Source organism: Monopterus albus, unplaced genomic scaffold (assembly GCF_001952655.1).
Source record: "Monopterus albus unplaced genomic scaffold, M_albus_1.0 scaffold51.1, whole genome shotgun sequence".
In the NCBI taxonomy this organism is placed as follows: domain Eukaryota; kingdom Metazoa; phylum Chordata; class Actinopteri; order Synbranchiformes; family Synbranchidae; genus Monopterus; species Monopterus albus.
This window is the reverse complement of record NW_018127931.1, coordinates 1,886,743-1,905,682: the sequence shown is the minus strand read 5'-3', so window position 1 is coordinate 1,905,682 and position 18,940 is coordinate 1,886,743. Positions and strand designations below refer to the sequence as shown.

General features: G+C 44.2%; 2 protein-coding genes across 4 annotated transcripts in view; both read right to left on the bottom strand.

The window, feature by feature from the left end:
• tafa5a (TAFA chemokine like family member 5a) overlaps positions 1-18,563 on the bottom strand; it is a 233,643-nt gene extending 215,080 nt beyond the window's left edge. The window contains exons 1-2 of one of the 3 annotated variants that reach the window (XM_020601403.1): positions 17,844-18,542; positions 17,651-17,752 (exon numbers count right to left, since the gene is read on the bottom strand). In XM_020601403.1, the coding sequence (XP_020457059.1) occupies positions 17,651-17,708 (58 nt within the window). In that variant the 5' untranslated portion in view covers positions 17,709-17,752; positions 17,844-18,542. Of the gene's footprint in view, positions 1-17,650 lie in introns of all 3 variants that reach the window. The other 2 variants (XM_020601401.1, XM_020601400.1) reach the window with 2 other exon arrangements.
• On the bottom strand, positions 3,479-7,584 carry LOC109960923 (uncharacterized). Its single transcript, XM_020601399.1, has 2 exons — positions 7,449-7,584; positions 3,479-5,000 (listed from the first exon to the last, which is right to left on the bottom strand). The coding sequence occupies exon 2, from the start codon at positions 4,267-4,269 to the stop codon at positions 3,613-3,615; it is 657 nt and encodes a 218-aa protein (XP_020457055.1). The 5' UTR covers positions 4,270-5,000; positions 7,449-7,584; the 3' UTR covers positions 3,479-3,612.
• Positions 18,564-18,940: the final 377 nt, after the last annotated feature.

The following is an 18,940-nucleotide window of genomic DNA, read 5'->3' as shown; positions in this document are numbered from 1 at the left end:
GCTCGAAGGGGAGAGGGTGAGCAGCTTCAAATACCTGGGCGTCCACATCAGTGAGGACCTCACCTGGACACTTAACACCACGCAGCTGGTCAAGAAGGCCCAACAGCAGCTGTACTTCCCGAGGAGGCTGAGGAGGTTTGGCATGGATCCTAGGATCCTCAGCAACATCTACAGCTGCATCATTGAGAGTATCTTGACCAGCTGCATCACTGTCTGGTATGGCAGCACTACTGCTATGGACCGCTAGTGCCTGCAGAGAGTGGTAAAGACTGCTGAGATGATCACCAGGCTACCTCCATCCTCAAGGACTCGGCCTACCCCTAGCATGGACTGTTCACACCTCTACCCTCACATTTCAGTGTGAAATGCAGGACTCTTTCTTTCCAACTGCCATCAGATTCCTAAACAGCTGACAGGAGTTTATAATCAGGAATCACTTCATGTAATTCCACCTGACTGTTTATATTCTGAGCTTGCACATTCATTGCTGACTTAAAGTGCCTTAGATTTTGTGTTACTTATTTATCTATTTTATATTTCACTTGTATTGTGTGGCAGTCCTGTGGATGGCAAAGTAAGAACTTCATTGTACAGGGAAACACGTTTCCTAACTGTGCATATGCGAAATAAACACTTTGACCTTTGACCTTCTGTTGTAGAAATGTAATGCGGATATGTGAGGTCTTTTGAAGTGTCTAGTTAGGGTTTTGCTTTTTGATCTAGGTGGATGTAAGGTGCGAAAAGTGGCTGGGACTCAAAAATATGACTCATCAGATCCATAAATCACTCCTCTTCACACCTAGAGTGACAGATGGAGTCCTTTATATCTCTCTGAGGAGTTCTCTATTTCTCCGCTGGAAGCTGTGGGTACACTGAACTTGATGTGGTCTCCCCAGACATTGACAAATGAAGTAATTACATTTATGTGAGTGTGTAGGATTGATTCATCAACCACCACTTGCTACCAAGAGCTTCTCATTTAATTGGGGAGCTGGTGACACATGCACCATGCTATGATAACAGATAATTTTTTGTCAAAATAAAATTACTCTCCAATATTATATATACACAGACATCAATGCAAGCCTGAGTTGATAGTGTAAAAATCTATATTCTATCTGCATTAATTATTCTTGATAAGATAGTTTAAGAAATATTGTTTAATTAGTGTGCAAGACATAATACAAAATATATAGAAATGTCATCAAAAAAAAGTATGCAAAAATATTTTGCAGAATATACATATTGAGGAGACCAAGTTGAATATTGGTATCTAGTCTCACAGATAGGTTTGATTTCATTTCCTCAGGATTTTGAAACATCTACCTCTAAATTTTCTTCTTCCTTCCCAACAGAATGGAGGTAAATGGAGTTTTGTTTGGGTACTCAAAGATTTAAATAGGATTTACATTAACAGCAGTAGAAACCGGTTCTAATGAAATGCTGGAGGAGAAATCTCATCTTGAGTAAATGAAAACAAAAACTATCCAGTTAAATAGATGATATCATGCATTGATGAAAACCAGAATGAAATTCTGTGGAAAAGCATGAAATCAAAAGAAACTGTGTTTGGCTATTTTTCTGAAAACAGTGTTCCCAAGTTTGTGTAAATGCAGGTCTTCACATGAAATAGGGGATTTAATAATGTGTTTGATAGCACAAAGGGTAATATCCAACAGTATTTTTTAAAACAGAGCTTTGAATAAATTTCACTGATTGAGTCACATGCACATCACATACATTGTTGCCTATGGGGTCCCTGCTGAGAGGCTGTAATAAGCTCTTCATCCCTGAAGAGGCAGACATAACTTGCATGTTCTGCTGTCACTGTGACAATGGAAGGATCTACCATTGCCAAAGGCCCATGGGGGAGAGTGTGTTAGTTAAAAGTAATTGTTGGATTTCAAATATACAGCAAGTAATGGATAAATACACTGCCCCCCAAAAATTATGGACTAAATCACACATATAGCATCTTGGTAAATGAATTATTCAAGCTGAAAACCTTGACTAATTTATATTTGTTCAGAATATAATGACAAAAATGTTCAATGGAAACCAAAATCATCAACCCATGGAAGGCTGCATTCAAAAATGACACTGAAAATCGAAGTGATAGATTTAAATCACAGTCTCATCCAACTCATAATGTGACTGATAAGTATGTATGGTCCCCTCATGCCTATATGCACTCCCAGCAATGTTTGGGCATGCTCCTGATGAGTCAGCAGATGGTGTCCTGAGGGATCTCCTCCCCGACCTGACGGGCCAGTCAATGGCATCAATGCCTTTGTCATCCAGGAACTGTATACACACACTGGCCACATGAGGCCGGGTGTTGTCCTGTACCAGGAGGAATTCAGGGCCTGCTGCATCAGCGTAAGGTTTGACAGTTGCTCTGAGGATTTCATCCTGGTACCTCACAGCAGTCAGGGTACCATTGACTATGACATGGAGGTCTGTGTGACCTTCCAAGTATATGCTTGCCCAGACCATCACTGACCCACCACCAAACTGGTCATGCTCTATGATGTTACGGGCAGCATAACGTTCACCACGGCAGACTCTTTCACATCTATCACATGTACTCAGTGTAAACCTGCTCTCATCTGTGAAGAGAACAGGGTGCCAATGGCAGATCTGTCAATTCTGATGTTCTTTGGTGAAGGCCACCCTCATGGAGTCAGTTTGGTCAGAAACATGCACACCAGTATCGCATTGATGTCAGGTCTAGTGTAGGGATAGGACTCAAAATCCAGACACACAAGCCATGAGAAAGTTCAAGTTGAATTGTAATAAATAATATAGGACTAGAGTCTACAGAAAAAAAAAACACAAGGGCTCAACCTGATGGAGAGAAACAATGAATACCAAATAGCTAAACTAAACAGTTTGCTCAGGGAGCTAGGTAAGGAACTAAAACCAAACCAGAGAAACTAACCAAAGAACTACTGACAGAAAAAATCCAAAACACAAAAGAACAAACCAAACAAAACCAGACTTACAAAACAGAACATCTGGGTGTGGTGAATAAAATGAACTAGCAAGTGACTGAGGAAAAGGAGGACAATATATGGGCTGAAGAACCAGGGGGTAATGAGCAGCAGGTGGAAGCAATGGACAGTAATTGTAAACTGGGGTAAAACTAGGGCAGATGAGGTGACACAAGACAGGAAATCTAACCCCTCTCCCCTTCCAAGGCAGGGCAGGAGGCAGTTAACCAGGAAGGTGGGCACAAACAACACAGGACATAACAGTTCAAAATTGTCCAAGAAAAGTGTCAAGTCAAGAAACATGCCCACTTTGGAGAATAGGCAGGGAGCTCAGGACAAACGCCAAAAGGTGCTCTGGCATCAATGAAAAGCCACTTCAGAGGGTGAACTTGGGACTAGACAGGCCACTTGGGTGGACAATGCTGGGACCAGACAGGAAGCTGAAGAGGAATCGTGAGCCCAGCCAGGAGCTTGGGTTGGCCACTCTGGTGGGCAATCCTAAGATCAGGCAGGAAGCTGGAGTGGCCACTCTCATGGACAATCCTGGGACTAGGCAGGAAGCTGGAGTAGCCACTCTGGCAGATGACCTCTGGCCCAGGCAGGAGAGTGGCCAAGCCACTCAGGAGGATGACCTCTGGATCAGGCACAATATATAAACTCTGGCGGTCGACCTTTGGATCCAGCAGGATGCTGGTGAGGTGGTTCCGGCTATATGTCCTTGGGACCAGGCAGATGGCTGATGAATTAGTTCAGGCAGGCAGGAGGCTGAAGAGTCCACCTTTGGAACAGAGCGGAAGCAGATAAGGCTGTTCTGGTGGATGGCCACTGACCCAGGCAGGGAACTGAATGGGCTGCTCTGGAAAACGTCCTTGAGACCAGACAGAAAACTTAGGTGACTGACTGGGAGGATGGCCACCAAACCAGGCAGTGAACTGAGAGGGCTGCTCCGAAGGATGCCCTTAAAACCAGGCAGGTGGCTGAAGAGGTCGAACGGGTGGACGGCCACTGAACCAGGCAGGCAGCAGAGAAGGCTGCTCTGGAGGACAACTTCGCAGCCCCATGAGAGGCAGAGGAGGACTTTCAGAAAGATGGCCCGGATGCCAGGTAATGAGCAAAGGAGGTCATCTGGGAGGATGGTCCAGGTGCCATGCGAAAAGCAGAGGAGGCCGTTCAGGCAGGAAACCTCAGGACCCAACAGGAAGCTGGAGAGGCCGTTCTGGTGGATGACCCCAAAATCTGGCAGAAAGTTGCTTGGGCAGATGACTGGGACACCCATCAGGGAACTTGAGATACCATGCGGGTGGACGGCCTCGGGACCAGACAGGGAGTTGAGAAGGCTGCTTGGGCGGACAGCCTCATTAACCTGGCAGGGATCGGGGAAAGCCACTCGGGAAGGTGACTGAGTGACCCAACAGAAAACTGGAGAAACCGCAGAGGACTGGAGAGGCCACTCAAGAGGACGACCTCATAGTTGAACATAAACTCGAGGCAACTGAGGCGGACGGCCTCGGCTTTGAGCAGGAGTCTGAGGTAGTTCGGAAAAGTAACTTTGGAGGCAAACAGGAACTCGAGGCCATTTGGGTGGACGACCAAGTTGGAAGGAAGATTATCTTGGTGCCGAGTAGGAGGTCAAGGCTGGCATTGGAGGTCCTTAGGAGAATGGACAGGAGGCAGGCACTAGAGTGAGACTGGGGCATAGAAAGTTGGTGGAGCTGAGATTAGCCCGTCACAAAGCAGGTAGGCTGAACTGGAGATGGTAGGTGATACTGGTGCGGGGCAGAAGCAGAGCAAGTAAGTCGAGGTGAAGCTGGCTGGCTGGCAGCACTGGAGTGAGGTTGGAACAAAGCAAGCAGGATGACCTGAATTGGAATGGGGCAGGGCAGCTGCGTCAGAATGAAGTGGGAGCAAAGTGGGTGAGTTGGGCTATATTCAGGCAGGATAGCTGCACTGGGGACCGGCTGGATGGAGGCAGGTCTGGTGTAGGCAGGTAGTGGCTGGAGTACAGACCTGAAGTGAAACAGGGAAGCTGAGTTGGAGTGGACCAGTGATAGCTTGAGTGTGACGTGGGTGCAAGGCTGGCAGGCTGAGCTGGAATCTGGTGGGACCACTATGAAGGAGCAGGGCAAACTGACCAGGAGTGGAACTAATTGGCAGATCAGGGTCGTGCTGGGTAGGCAGAGAGTTGCATCGGAGTTGCTCTGACTGGCTAAGCAAAGTAGGAGTTGAGCTGACTTGACAAAACAGGAGTGGTGCCGCACTGGAGTAGTGCTGACTAGCAGAGTGGCATTGGAGAAATGCTGACTGGGTGAAGCAGGAATAAAGACGGCCCCCTCTACCCACCAGGATATAAAAACTAGAACAGGGTTGTCAAGGGTGATCCACTGAGACACATGGGCAGAGGTGGAGTCACTGATGACTCGCAGAGACACAGGCATCGGAGTGAGGGCATCATCATCGACCCACTGAGGCACCAGAACTGAGGTGTCATCAATGCACCGAAATAAGGGCCTGGAGAAGTGGCATAAAGTCATGAAGGAATGGGAGTGGAGATGGTGTTGACCCACTCAGGAACAGAGGTAGTGGTGGCATCGTGCCATTCAGGGGCTGGTGCAGGTGCAGAGTCGACCCACTCAGAAACCAGAACGGTGATGGCACTGAGTCATACAAGAACTGGGACAGATGCGGTGTCAACCCACTCAGGAACAGGAACAGTGGTTGTGTTGAGCCACTGGGGAACACGAACTGAGGTGGCATCAAAGGCGCCAACCCACCAGGGAGGAGGAACTCTGGGGAAGTCTTCATGGGCCTACCCAGATGGTGGATTCACTTGGGTACAGGATCAGGAGAGGTGTCAGCAACCTCGCTGACATGCTCGGGAGCAAGAGCGGCATCAGCACTCTTGCTGACCCACTCAGGGACAGGATCAAAAGCGATGTCGACTCACTCAGGAACAGGATGGTGGTTGTGTCAAACCACTGGGGAACAGGAACTGAGGTGGCATTGAAGATGTTGACCCACCGGGGAGCAGGAACCCTGGGGATGTTTTTGTAGATGTACCAGGATGGTGGATCACTTGGGGACAGGATCAGGAGTGGTGTCAGTACCCTTGCTGACCCACTCAAGGACAGGATCAAAAGCGACATCGACCCACTCAGAGACAGATTCATTGGTGGCATCAGCTGATCCACTTGGGAGCTGGTACAGAGACAGTGTCAGTGTCCAGGCCAGTTCCTGGTCAGGAACTGGAACTGAGGGGCATTGGTGTCACAGATGACCCACTTGGGAACTTGAGCAGAGGTGCCATCCCAGCTGATCCGGTCAGGAACTGGAGCAGAGGCGGCATCAGCACCCTCACTGACCTGCCTGAGAACAGGATCAGAAGCGGCATTGGCATCCCAGCTGACCCACTTGGGTTCAGGAACAGAGGTGGTGTGAGCACCCTTGCTGACCCACTTGGGAATAGGATCAGAGGCAGCGCTGGCATCCCAGCCAACCCACTTAGTGACAGAAAAGGGTCAGAGCCAGCATCAGCACCCCAGCTGACCCACTCAGGAACAGGAGCAGAAGCGGCATCAATGCCACGGCTGACCCACTCAGGAACAGAAATTGAAACCCCAGCATTGGTCTCCTTCTCAGCACATTAGTGAATTGGATCCTTGGTGGGGACGTCTTCATCGGCACACCAAAGCATGGAAAATTCTGTCAGGAAACACCAGGAAACAGCTGCACCAGTTTCTCGTCAATACACCGGGAAACAGCCACACCAGTTTAGACCTGGAACAAAATCAGAAACAGCGTTGGCATCCCAGCCAACCTGCTCGGTAACAGGTATGGGATCAGAGGCAGTGTTAGACAGAGGATTTGGCTGGCTGCATCTTGGAAGCAGACTCTGTCCATAGAGACAGGGTAGTGAGAGGCAAGGGGGTGCTCCATTTGAGCCTTGAGCTGAAGCCGAATGGACCAGGCTTACCCTGGACTCAGGCTGGTCTCACAGGGCTGGGACTGATGATACCTGGACCTTAAGTTCTCATGGTCCTGCCTTGCTCTGGCTTCTGCAGAGATTAACCAGGCCACCAGTTGTTGCATCTCCACCATCCAGGGACAAGACGTGTACAGGTCTCTCATCTTCATATGGGTCCCAGCAGATTCCAGCTCAGCCTGCCAGCCTCGCTCCAGCGTCACACTCAAGTGTAGGGATAGGACTCAAAATGCGGACACACAAGCCAAGGAAAAGTTCAAGTTGAATTTTAATAAATAATATAAGACTAGAGTCTACAGGAAAAAAATACAAGGGCTCAACTTGATGGAGAGAAACAAATACCAAATAGCTAAACTAAACCGCTTGTTCAGGGAGCTAGGTAAGGAACTAAAACCAAACCAGAGAAACTAACCAAAGAACTACTGACAGAAAAAATCCAAAACACAAAAGAACAAACCAAACAAAACCAGACTTACAAAACAGAAACTCTGGGGGTGGTGAATAGAATGAACCGGCAAGAGACTGAGGGAAAGGAGGAGAATATATGGGCTGAAGAACCAGGGGGTAACGAGTAGCAGGTGGAAGCAATGAACAGTAATTGTGAACTGGGGTAAAGCTGGGGCAGGTGAGGTGACACGACAGGAAATCTAACCAAAATAAAAGCACAAAAACAGGAAGCAAGTACAAACCATAAGAGGAGAAAGTCATTCTGTAGGGGTCTCACAGCGCACAAAGGGTGAGGTACTGCATTATAGTACCAGTAGTGACAAGGACACTAGCAAAACACAAAATTTGAGAATAATTAGTCAGGAAGGATATGAAAAGAGCATTTGTCTGTGTGTGTGTCCCTCTTTGGGGGTTGTCTTGCTTTTGCCTCTACCCGTTGTCACTTTTATTTGCACAACAGTAGGCAAAACTGATTCACAATCACTTGTGCTTCCTAAATGGACAGCACAAGTGGCGCGGGTTTGAATCAGGGTTCCGTCAGGAAGGGCACCCGGCGTAAAACACATGCCAAATGTCAACATGCGAGTCGTCAGTGTGATGATTCACTGTGGCGACCCCTAAACGGGAAAAAGCCAAAAGTGACATTTATTCAGTTGAAACAGCTAAATGTATTGGGTGAACAACTTAAACAGAATTGTTAAATTGGGCAAAAACGTTTGCTAGAAATAATGGATATGGACTGAAATGTCCAGCTTCAGCCACTCCACTGTATGTCATATCGTTTTTCTTCATATATAATAAGTGTTGGGGTGGCAAACTTTAAATACATTAAACATGTGCTATGACCCACAAAACTGTAACAGTAAGAAGAAGAAAAGTAAAAATTCAGTCATAATTCAACAGGAAGCTAATGGGGAAGACTTATAGTGGTACATATAGTACAATACATTTAAAATATTTCAATTGCACTGTATTTAGTGATACCTTTTTGATTTATCCAGTTGATGACATTTGTTGGACTTGACACTCAATGCAGTATGTGTCTGTAGAAATATTGAGATTACTGCCTTGTTTGTAGGCACAGTGGTTGTTTTTCCATTAAAACAGAAAACAATCTTCATCCTCTGGGCTATGCGGAGTCTCAGATCGAATTTTTACAGTATATCCCTTTTGCTTTCTGCAACAGCAGCTACAAATCAGTTCATCATTTCTGCATCCCAAAATGGTTGTTGGAGCAGCAACAAGCAACACTGTAAGATAAACGAGGCCAAGTGCATTGTAATTTTCGAATCAATCATGAATAATGTTAGCAGCATAACTTGGTGAAAAGAAGAAAGAGTAAAAGGAAAGAGCAAGAAAGACAGAGAGAAGAAAATAGATGCTTTTGTTAGTATGAAAATACCCCAGCTATTATTTAAAGAGGCACATTTCAAATTGAGGGCCAGGTGATGCACGTTGCAGCACAGGGCTAAGAGGAGAGTGCCTGACTGACCAAGCTGATTGTGGCCGTCTGTCCTCATCTACTAAACCCTGAAACAGTTTCTTAACCACCTCTGACATCTGGATGCAGACAGAGCTGTCATGTAGTCCATAAATGTCCAGCAGACAGATCTTTCAGAAACATTCAAAGTGAATGGTGACTGTGAGCATGTACAGTATGTCACCATGCTGTGATGTGGAGGTCATGTGTCTGACAAGCTAGGAGGAAGGGAGGGATGGGAGCATGAAAGGAGCAGGAAAAGGATCGAGAGAAGGAATGAGGAGAGGCCCTCAAGGCCCCATAACAAGTTCTTGAGAGTTAGGCTGGTGAAACTTGCTTGCTGGCATTATCTTGTTAAGTGAGGGAGTCACTGAAGGACACCAGACAATTGATTGAACGGAGTTGACTTCAGCACAATTTCCTCCTTGTGGCGACATGTATCAACCAGGCCATGGGTCCCTATATTCTGCAGCTTAACTACCTCTCAGGCCTCCCACAGTGACAAATGGCTTCTGTCTCTTCTAATGTAATATTTGTTTCTACTTCTGAGAGCCTCTCAGCTACTCTGAGGCGAGTCTGTCTGCTGGCTGCTTCATTGTGTTAGCTGACTTTATTCCCCAACTGACTGTCAATTGGTGGACCGTCTGAATGTTCTCGTCTGTCTGTCTTTTGTCTCATTGCCTGTGCAGTCCTTTTTTCTCCCCCAAGCTCTATCTACTCCTCTTTTGTCAACCCTTTGCTCTGTCTATCTCACATTCACCATTTCTCTGCCTCCCTTGTGCACTCTGAGTCTTTCTTCTCTCCTGCTCTCTCATTCTCACTCCCTCTTTGCCATCTTGGTCCCTATTTCCCTCTCTCCACCTCCCTCCTCCCCCTTTTCTCTCTCCACTTTTACCATGTCTTTGCTCCAGATGCTAGCTGTCTCAGCTCCGTGGGCTGTGTCTCTGTGATGGGCCCCTCCAGGAATTCAAAGCACCATTCTGGCATTTTCTTCCAAGCAATTGCTTTCTGCAGTAATAAAGGGGGAGTAGCTTTAGCTTCTCTCTCTGAATGGGCTTACTGGCCCTAGGCAAAACAAGCACAAGTGCACATCCAGGAATCCTCTTGAGGCACGAGAACACCACAAGACTCTGTCCAGATTCTGACCCAATTAAGCCATCTCAAACAATTTACAGGATTGGTTTAAAAACCGTACCATTAATCATTTTTTCTTTGTCAAATGCTCTGAATCTTAAATAGTCTTTGTACTTTTGTTATAATAAGAAAACTCTAAACTACAGTGCCACTTTAGAGCTGGACAAGCAGTTGACACAATACATAAGCAGCCCATAATGGCAGCCAGGCAGTACACAAGCAATGTATTTCTTTTACCTGTTAAGCCCCACAGTCATGCACCACTTGCAATTTGATATGTAAATATAATATAAACCATTTTGATGGTAATTAAAGTCTCAGCGACACAAGAATAATTCATGGTGGGACACAGAGCATTTAAAGTGCAATTAGCCATAAAGGCAGGTACAAGAGTAACTACAAACTGCAATCACTTCAAAAGGATTTTTGGTTTTGTATTAAGTAATAATAGGATGCTATTATGTCATCTCTGTTTTTTACACAGAGGACTCTAGTTACAAAGGTGCTGGTAGAGGGGAGGTAAAAACTCAGGAACAAACAGGGAAACAGAGACAGGATGAAGTGATAAATAGAAACAGTGGGACAGAGAAGCAGCTTTGATGCAACTTTTACTGCATCTCAGTGAACAAGTGTGCCAACTGTTGTAGCTGTTAACTGTTCGGAGGCCATAGACCAGCTGTGGAGGAACAGTCTGTATGCTGTTTCACTATAGATGAAGCTGTGATAACAAAATTGCAATAACACAAGCATGATGCTGCCTTGTAGGATTTACTGTAGCTGCAGCAAAAAGCACTTGCTACTGTCTGCCAGAAAAGGATTGTGCTCAATCAGGGCATGTGTGAAAATACTGTATGTCCGTGCTCCTTGCCACATTGAATGAATGACGTCTTCTTTTATAAAGACATTTACAAACAATAGTTTTAATGAGATGCAGACAGTGGTGAAACTGAAAGAAGTGCTGAGGTTGTAACTGACTCCTTACCTGCATTTATAAGTGCTATGTGTATTAAGCTTGTCAGCTAAAAGGCCAACATTGATTCAGTGTGAGGCTACAGAGAACAATGCACTATAATTTCTAAATCTGTCTGACTTCTATATTTTGATGCAAATCCAAAATATTATTTTTATTTTACTTTATTTTGTTTTAAATAATGCAGATTATCTGAACTTCATTATAACTGTGGTCCATTATCCTACAGTCTACAGTTATACCAACAGCTCTGAGGTTGTACTTATGCACAGGAGGGGTTTGAGCTAAATGCTAAGGTCAGTATGCTATGCTGATGTTTATCAGGTATATTCTTTCCTATCCTACTTTAGCATGTTAGCACACTAATATTAGATAATTTAGAAAAGTGTTAACTCTTTAACAACAAGTTTTTAAACTGAACTGACTATAATTGCAATTGTTACTGATTAGGTTTTAGTAGTGGAACTCCCCTCACCGTTGACTGAGAGTGCTATCAACATTATACGATAGGCTGCTAAGATACCGTACTAACCTTATGTACAGTGCTAGTATAGGGTAATGTATGAACTGAAGCGAATGCAGTAGTTTGGACTAGAAATCTCTTGGCAAAAAAGCATACTACTGAAACATACTACTGAACTGAGGAATCAGTACTGAACGTAAGTAATGGTCATGTGGATCCCGCTACAGACGGCTAACCACTAGCTGTGTAGCGAATTCCACCTCTTTGACCATTTTTGGAATAGCTGTAGCAGGCAGAGAGAAGCACAACCAGTGAGTGACATCACTGAGATTTTAACTGTTTTTTATATATGGTAAAGGTCAAGGTCAGAGTGTTTATTTGTCATATGCACAGTTAGGAAACGTGTTTCCCTGTACAATGAAATTCTTACTTTGCCGTCCACATGAATGCCACACAATACAAGTGAAATATAAAGTAGATGAGCAATAACACAAATCTAAATAGGACGTAACACAAATCTAAGGCACTTTAAAGCAGCAAGTGAAGGAGGCAAATAAAAATACAACAAGAACACAATATAATGCAGAGAGAATATATGCTGTGTGGGAGCCATAAAGTGCAAATATTCAGCAGTGAGTGTGCAATTATGCACGTGCAAACTGAATATGTAAACAGTACAGATGGAATTACATGAGGTAAATCCTGATTCAGCTGTTTACATGCCAAACCTCCTCAGCCTCCTCAGGAAGTACAGCCTTCTTGACCAGCTGTGTGGTGTTATGTGTCCAAGTGAGGTCCTCACTGATGTGGATACCCAGGTATTTGAAGCTGCTCACCCTCTTCACTTCGAGCTCCAGGATGAACAGTGGCCGATGAGTACTCCACTCCTTCCTCATGTCCACTATCATCTCCTTTGTCTTGTCCAAAGGAAAAGTGATCACAACTTGGTATTAGAGCAAAAGTCAAGGGAACACCAGAGTCAGTGTGCAAAATCCAGACACCATGAACGTCCATACAAAGTTTCATGACAGCCCATCCATAGATATTTCAATAGTGCAGTCTGGACCAAAGTGGTGAATTGAACAAGAGACAGATACTGCTAAGACAATAAATCTTCAGCAATCTACTTCTGGATTATGTAACTGTATAAAAAAATTAAATATTAAATAACTTGGATTGATGAAATTGCCTTTCCACAGTCCAAAGTCAGCAAACATAAACGCATTTTTAAAACAAAGGATAATGGATGCCTATTGCCTCACAGAGACAGGCAAAAGCACCAACAATCCCTGAATAACACAAACATCAAGCACTTCCTTTATTTTAAAATGTTCTATTCACCCACTGCCGGATGACACAATGCAGCAGCAAACTGACACACAAAAAACAAACACCACCTGTGGCCACACTGCCTTTTAATGTCAGTATGTCCCTGCACACTGAAAAACGATCCCACTGCTGCTTAATATTTTATACCATAAGATGCAAAATTCTTAATATTCCTTCCTTGTCTTACCAAACTTGACACCTTCCAACTGTGGCACATTCATTAAGCGATGACAGCGGAAGGCCCCCCACCCCCATGGTCTTTAAATTTTGCAAAGGTACTTTCTCAAACGCTGGTCAAACATGTAGTGTGGGTGGCTGTGGCTTACGAGGTAGGGCAGTCGTCTTCTAACCAGCAAGTTGGTGGTTCGACTCCCGGTCTCCCCGCATGCCTAAGTGTCCCTGAGCAAGACACTGAACCCCAAATTGCTCCCGGTGGTTCGACTGGCGCCAGTGTGCGGCAGCCTCTCGTCATCGGTGTGTGAATGTGTGTGTGAATGGGTGAATGGTGTATAATCTCCTGTAAAGCGCTTTGGCCAGTGTAACACACTGTGAGAAAGCGCTATATAAAATACAGTCCATTTACCATTTACCATGTATGCTATCTCTGCCCCCATTTACAGAGTGGCTCTTGGCTTCCTTAGTGGGAAACGCAACAAGTTCACTCCCTTTATGAATTTACATCCCCAGGCCACTGGCAACCCTTTCTGCTGTTTCCTGACAGTGGCTATTCTCTCCATCTCCCTCCCTGCAGAGGAAGAGGCTCCAGGCTATGCTGAAAATAAGATAAGATATTCAAATATGTGCATGTGTTCACCTACAAGTTTTTTGAGGTCAGCTGAGAACCGTTTTCTCAGCTGGTGAATCAGCCTTCCGAGGTTCTCAGACATCCCTGGCATAGATTGTTTGTGTCAGTCTACATGTGAACAGATATGGGCCTCCCCAAATTCTTACCTACTGTATGTGTGATTGTGTTTTGAGCTCCTGAGATGACAGAGTGAGATGCCAGGATGCGCTGCACCATCTTTTCTCCATGGATGCCCCCAAGCTGTGACTCTCAGTAACAGTCAACAATCCATTGATTGAGCCTCAGAACAGCAGTGAGTCATAAACAAAGAGGGAGAAGGAAACACAGGGGACCATGCTGAGAAACTGAGTGATCTGATGGAAATGGCTTTAAGCAGTAGTGGATAGTTTTGGCCCCTGACAGCCATGCACAGTGTGTTCATGCATATGTGTGTCTAATCCTAGTGCATTCTAAAAATGGTATCCTTGCAGAGTGATGTCCAAGTATGTGCAAATAGGTCATGGGTGTTTGCATCTTTCTATATGACCATGAATGCATGTTTTGATGCTGTTGTGTGCACCAAAGTAACGCATGTAACTATTTTGATGCTGTGTTCGTTAATATCTCTAATGCAGTGAATATGTTTACCCTTAAGTGCTTATACGGTATGGTCTGTGCATGTAGTTATGTGTACAGTATGTGCACACACAATTATAGTGAAGGCTGTACTGATTCAGCAATTACTATATTTTTTACACTGAGAGATGCTATAAGAAAGGAGTTATATATGATCACTCTTCTTTATCATTCCTTCACTGCTTTCTACTCTATCTTTCCTCATCTCTCCCTCTTTCTTCTCATTTTGCAGTTCACACCAGGACCACATTCTTTAGCTATCCAAAGCTATGATTAGCATACTGATTAGCTAGCCTTGTGGGCTCTGTCTTTGCCTTCCTCCAAACTCACATGTAGGGATACAGCCTCATGAATACATAATAGCGCCGTCAGCAAACAAATACATGGTTAAGAGTTTCCAGAGGAGGGAGCTAGTGCACGAGAGAAAAAAATACAAAGCTTTTATTTTTTTCCCCCTTTTGTAATGTAATCAGAAAGTACTGGAGCATTCTAGTGTGATTAGGGTTTCCAACACCAGCTTACAGTAGGAGCAGTTACACCGTCGAGCTGTTGTCATGGGAGCATCTCTATTTTTCTCTCTGCATTGTCTTTTTTATTCGGATTCTTTTCCCACTTTTTTGAATCTTGCTACCTCTCAACCATGTCTTCTTTTTCACCCTCAGCAAGGCTTTTATTTCCTTTACTCAAATCATTCCTCTACCACTCTCTAAGTTTCTTGTTCACCTCCTTCCATTTCCCCTCCTTCTTTCCCTTTTCTTATCAAGGCATCAGCGAGAATATCAAGCCAGTGCCTCTTCTTGTTTCCCCTCTTCCACCACATATATCTCTCTCTCTCTGACTCTCTCTCTCTCTATTAGAAGGGTGTAGGTGAGGACAGTAGATTGTATGAAGCCGGATGTTGATTCTGAGTGATAGGCACCATAAAGTTCACAATCAAAAACTGCCATTGGTACTAACAATAACTATGAAGTACACACCATGCATGCATATTTCTAGTGTATACTGTATTTTTTCTCCAATACTTCATGAGCTAGAGCCATTCAAACCGGTAAAAAGTGCATATTATTCTAGTCCACTAGAGCCAAATAATGGCTGCATGATTCAAGAAAAACTGATGTGAGTTGGTTTGATTTGCACAATTGTATGATACAGTTGTGCATTGTGTAGAGAACTAGAATAAAATGTAGATAAACTGCTACAATTAATCAACAGAAAATTAATCAGCAATTATTTCAAATTTTAAAGCAAAAAAAGTTCAAGTGATGGACTGATAGTCAGCTTCTAAAGTATGAGTGATAGCTGTTTTTCTTTTTGTTACATTATAGAAATGTAACAGGAGAGAGGGCAAGACATGATAAGCGGGTGGAGGGGTCAGAAAAAAAGCCGCTGAGAGAGCAGAGATCCACCCATTATCTATATCGCTTATCCTAACAAGGGTCGTGGGGGGTGCTGGAGCCAATCCCAGCTGACAGTGGGCAAGAGGCGGGGCACATCAGTCTATCACAGGGCTGACACTTAGAGATAGACAACAACACACACTCAGAAACAATAACATGCAGCTCAGACCTTCATCAAAAAAGAGACCCAAAAATTAGAGATCAGTATGTGAAAGAAATTGGAAAGAGAGAAAGAGAAAATGAAAGAACATGTGTTAGAAAGAAAAATCAAATTTCAGGAAAACTAAGCATAAAATAGGGATGAAGTGGACTAAACCATAACAGATGCTATTTTAGTAAAACAAGGTGGTTATGTACCATAACTAGAGGGACTGGAATGTGCAGCTGAGTGGGACATTGAAGGACATAAGAATAAAGTAGGGTAAGATAAATACAAAAAGGAACAAAACATAAAGACAGCACAAAAGAGGAAAGTCAGACAAAATGTAAATGGATGATTAGAAAGACAAAAATCAAACATAAAGAGAGAGCAATGAAATCTTTTGAGCAGAAAATTCAAATAACTGGAGATTTATCACCCCAAAAGACCACAAGCAAAGACAAATGAAAAAGCATAAAGGGTAGAAATAGAAGACAGAAGACCCTGGGGCTTTACTATAACAGACATACCAGCAGTCACAAAAAGTGCTAAGTTACTGCATGTTGAAGTTAAAACACTCAACGAGAAAAACAGATGGCTTTTCAGATGAAAGGTATCAAGCAATTCTGAGCAGTACATGCTGCAGAGGTTACAAAAGAAAGACTGCTGACTGGAACAAACAAGTACCATTCACTGGGCACACACAGAAGATATCCATCAACAAAGGCACAAAAAGACCCCCATCCAGAAGCTTTTAAACCCTCCTCCTGCCAGTGATTAACCTGGGGCCTGTGCAATTGTAAAGCAAACTCAAATCGTATATCCAGTGTAGAAGAAGAAAGAAGGGAAAAAAGATTAACATCTAGAAAGTGAGCATGTAACAAGTCTGTTAATTTCTCTACAACACCAACATAGCTCATTTCCTGGAAGACAAGACAATTATATTAATCATTACCTTGGTGGCAAATAAAATAGCTCAATTTTTTTAAATGGGCTTATCATGGCTATTGCACATAGCCTCTGTTTTTTCACACATAGCAGACTGGAGCACAGTGTGCCAGCTGGATTTCTCCCTCATAAGTGACTCAGATGCAGTTTGAGACTGAGAAGGGAAGCGAGGGAGAGAAGGTGTGATGGTGCCAGAGAACAAGAAATTAAGACACACTCAGCCAGAGAAGTAGCCTTAAAGTGAGAGGGGGAGACTGGGTGACCATGTGTATGCTTGTATACATTTGCCTAATAAGGTTATCCTCAGGCAGTAGTTGAAATGATGTCCAGAGAAAGTAATGTTTGTCCAACTATGCAGGGCTTATTCATAAATACCACAGAAAGTCTGTTTTTATACTGCATGTCTCATGTTAGGTCCTTATCTAACCAGAGTTTAGTGCAGACACTATGACAGATGCATGACCTCAGTAAGTCAGTCTGACAGTAACACAGCCCTCAGCACAAAGATATGTGTGTGAGGGAGAAAGAATGAGAGAATTAAAGGGAGCCACGGGAGACTTAATTAGGCCTCTGGCACACTTAAGTTCATCCTCCTATAAGAAAGTGTTTTTACCAGACAGTAAGACAAACTTCCCTCTTGTCTGAGCCCTCTCTCTGGGTAAGTGCCTGCTCATACCTGTCTGTGTTTTTGCACGAGTGAGTGCAGTAAAGGGGTGCGGGGGGAAGGGGTTAGGGTGCGCGTGCGTTGCCCCTTAACCGTTTGGGAAAAGAAGAAAATGGCACCTCGACAACAAGTAGAATCAACACGCCAAAAGCAACCGCCAGTAGCAGTGGTATAATTTTGTTGTCAAAGCGTGCCGACATGACACTATCACCCACTGCGCACCAGCGCCTGTGACCGACGCTTCCAAATGTCGATATGTGTGGTCAAAAGATGAGCGTGGGACTTACCGCAGTAGAGAACCAGCAACGCCGTCAGAAGCACAACAGCCCAGAAAGTTGATGACATCCTTGGCCAGTGACTGGCATCTTTGCGTCTTGCCAACCTTGACACTGAAGCCATTGAACAAACAGAGCACTTCCGCTTTCAAGAGACAAATAGAAATCAAAGACAGTAATCTCACAATCCAGCTCGGCCACTTACAATGCTCCGCGTGTAATCCTACGAAAAGACATGTCAAGATCGAGCAACTGATAGGAAAGCAGTGATTTGCTCGTTGTGTAGACAGGTTGCCAGTGCGCAAAAGAAAAGGTCACATCTTCCTTAGGAATCCCAGTTGGGAAATAGCGTAGCGTTTTTATAATCGTGCAGAAACACAAGTTAGTTGTCCCAAAGTGTGTTAACCTAAATGTACCCCCTATAGCTTAGTGAATAGGAGGCTGAAGTGCGCTGGTGCCTGGAGATTGCGTTGAGTTAACGCTCAAAGTGTTCAATCATCTGTACCGCAGCGTCGTCAAACCTCCTCTCACCTGTGGTAGGTTTCCTCGATTCTCTCCAGTCCCAGTAGTCACGACAGTATAGTCCAAAGCCCCGGCTGAAAATTTAACGAGGTCCTGTATAATCCGTCTGGATGGATAAAGGAGGCTTGGTCGTAAAAGAAAAAAGTCCCGCTCAGCGTTTGGGCACGAAGTAGATGAAGATCATGCTTGCAGAAAGAAAAGGAGGATGGGAAAATGGATGTGTAGAGACAGAGAGACTGTGGGAGAAAGGAGCGAGAGGAAAAGTGCGCACTGTGCGACTCCAAGAGATTTTGTTCAAAATCAGTCAGATATTCGATATTACGTCAGCAATAAGCCACTTGAGGTCGCGGTTTGCAGAAATATCATAACATCTTGATGCTGTTACACGAAAAAAAATCATTATACATAAAAAAAATCAGTGTGTACCACGGCTCAGCATGCTTCCCCCTTTTTTCCTCTTCTTTCCATAAGATAAAAGTTTAAACTGTCTGGACGAGTATGTTTGAATTGGATTTTGTTGCCATCTTAAGTTTATCATGTTACCAACACTGATTAACCACCTTCACGATAAAGCAATTACCGTCCTTCCTATTCTATTATTCTATTCAGATCAATATTCTGTAGACTTTGTGCAGCAAGGTTACCACAACTGATCCTCAGCTTAAGACTGGGTGGAATGTAACAAAGTACATTTACTCAAGTACCATAGGCCTACTTAAGTAAGGCTGATATACCATTACTTTATGTATGTACTTCCAATTTATGCCACGTTATATTTCT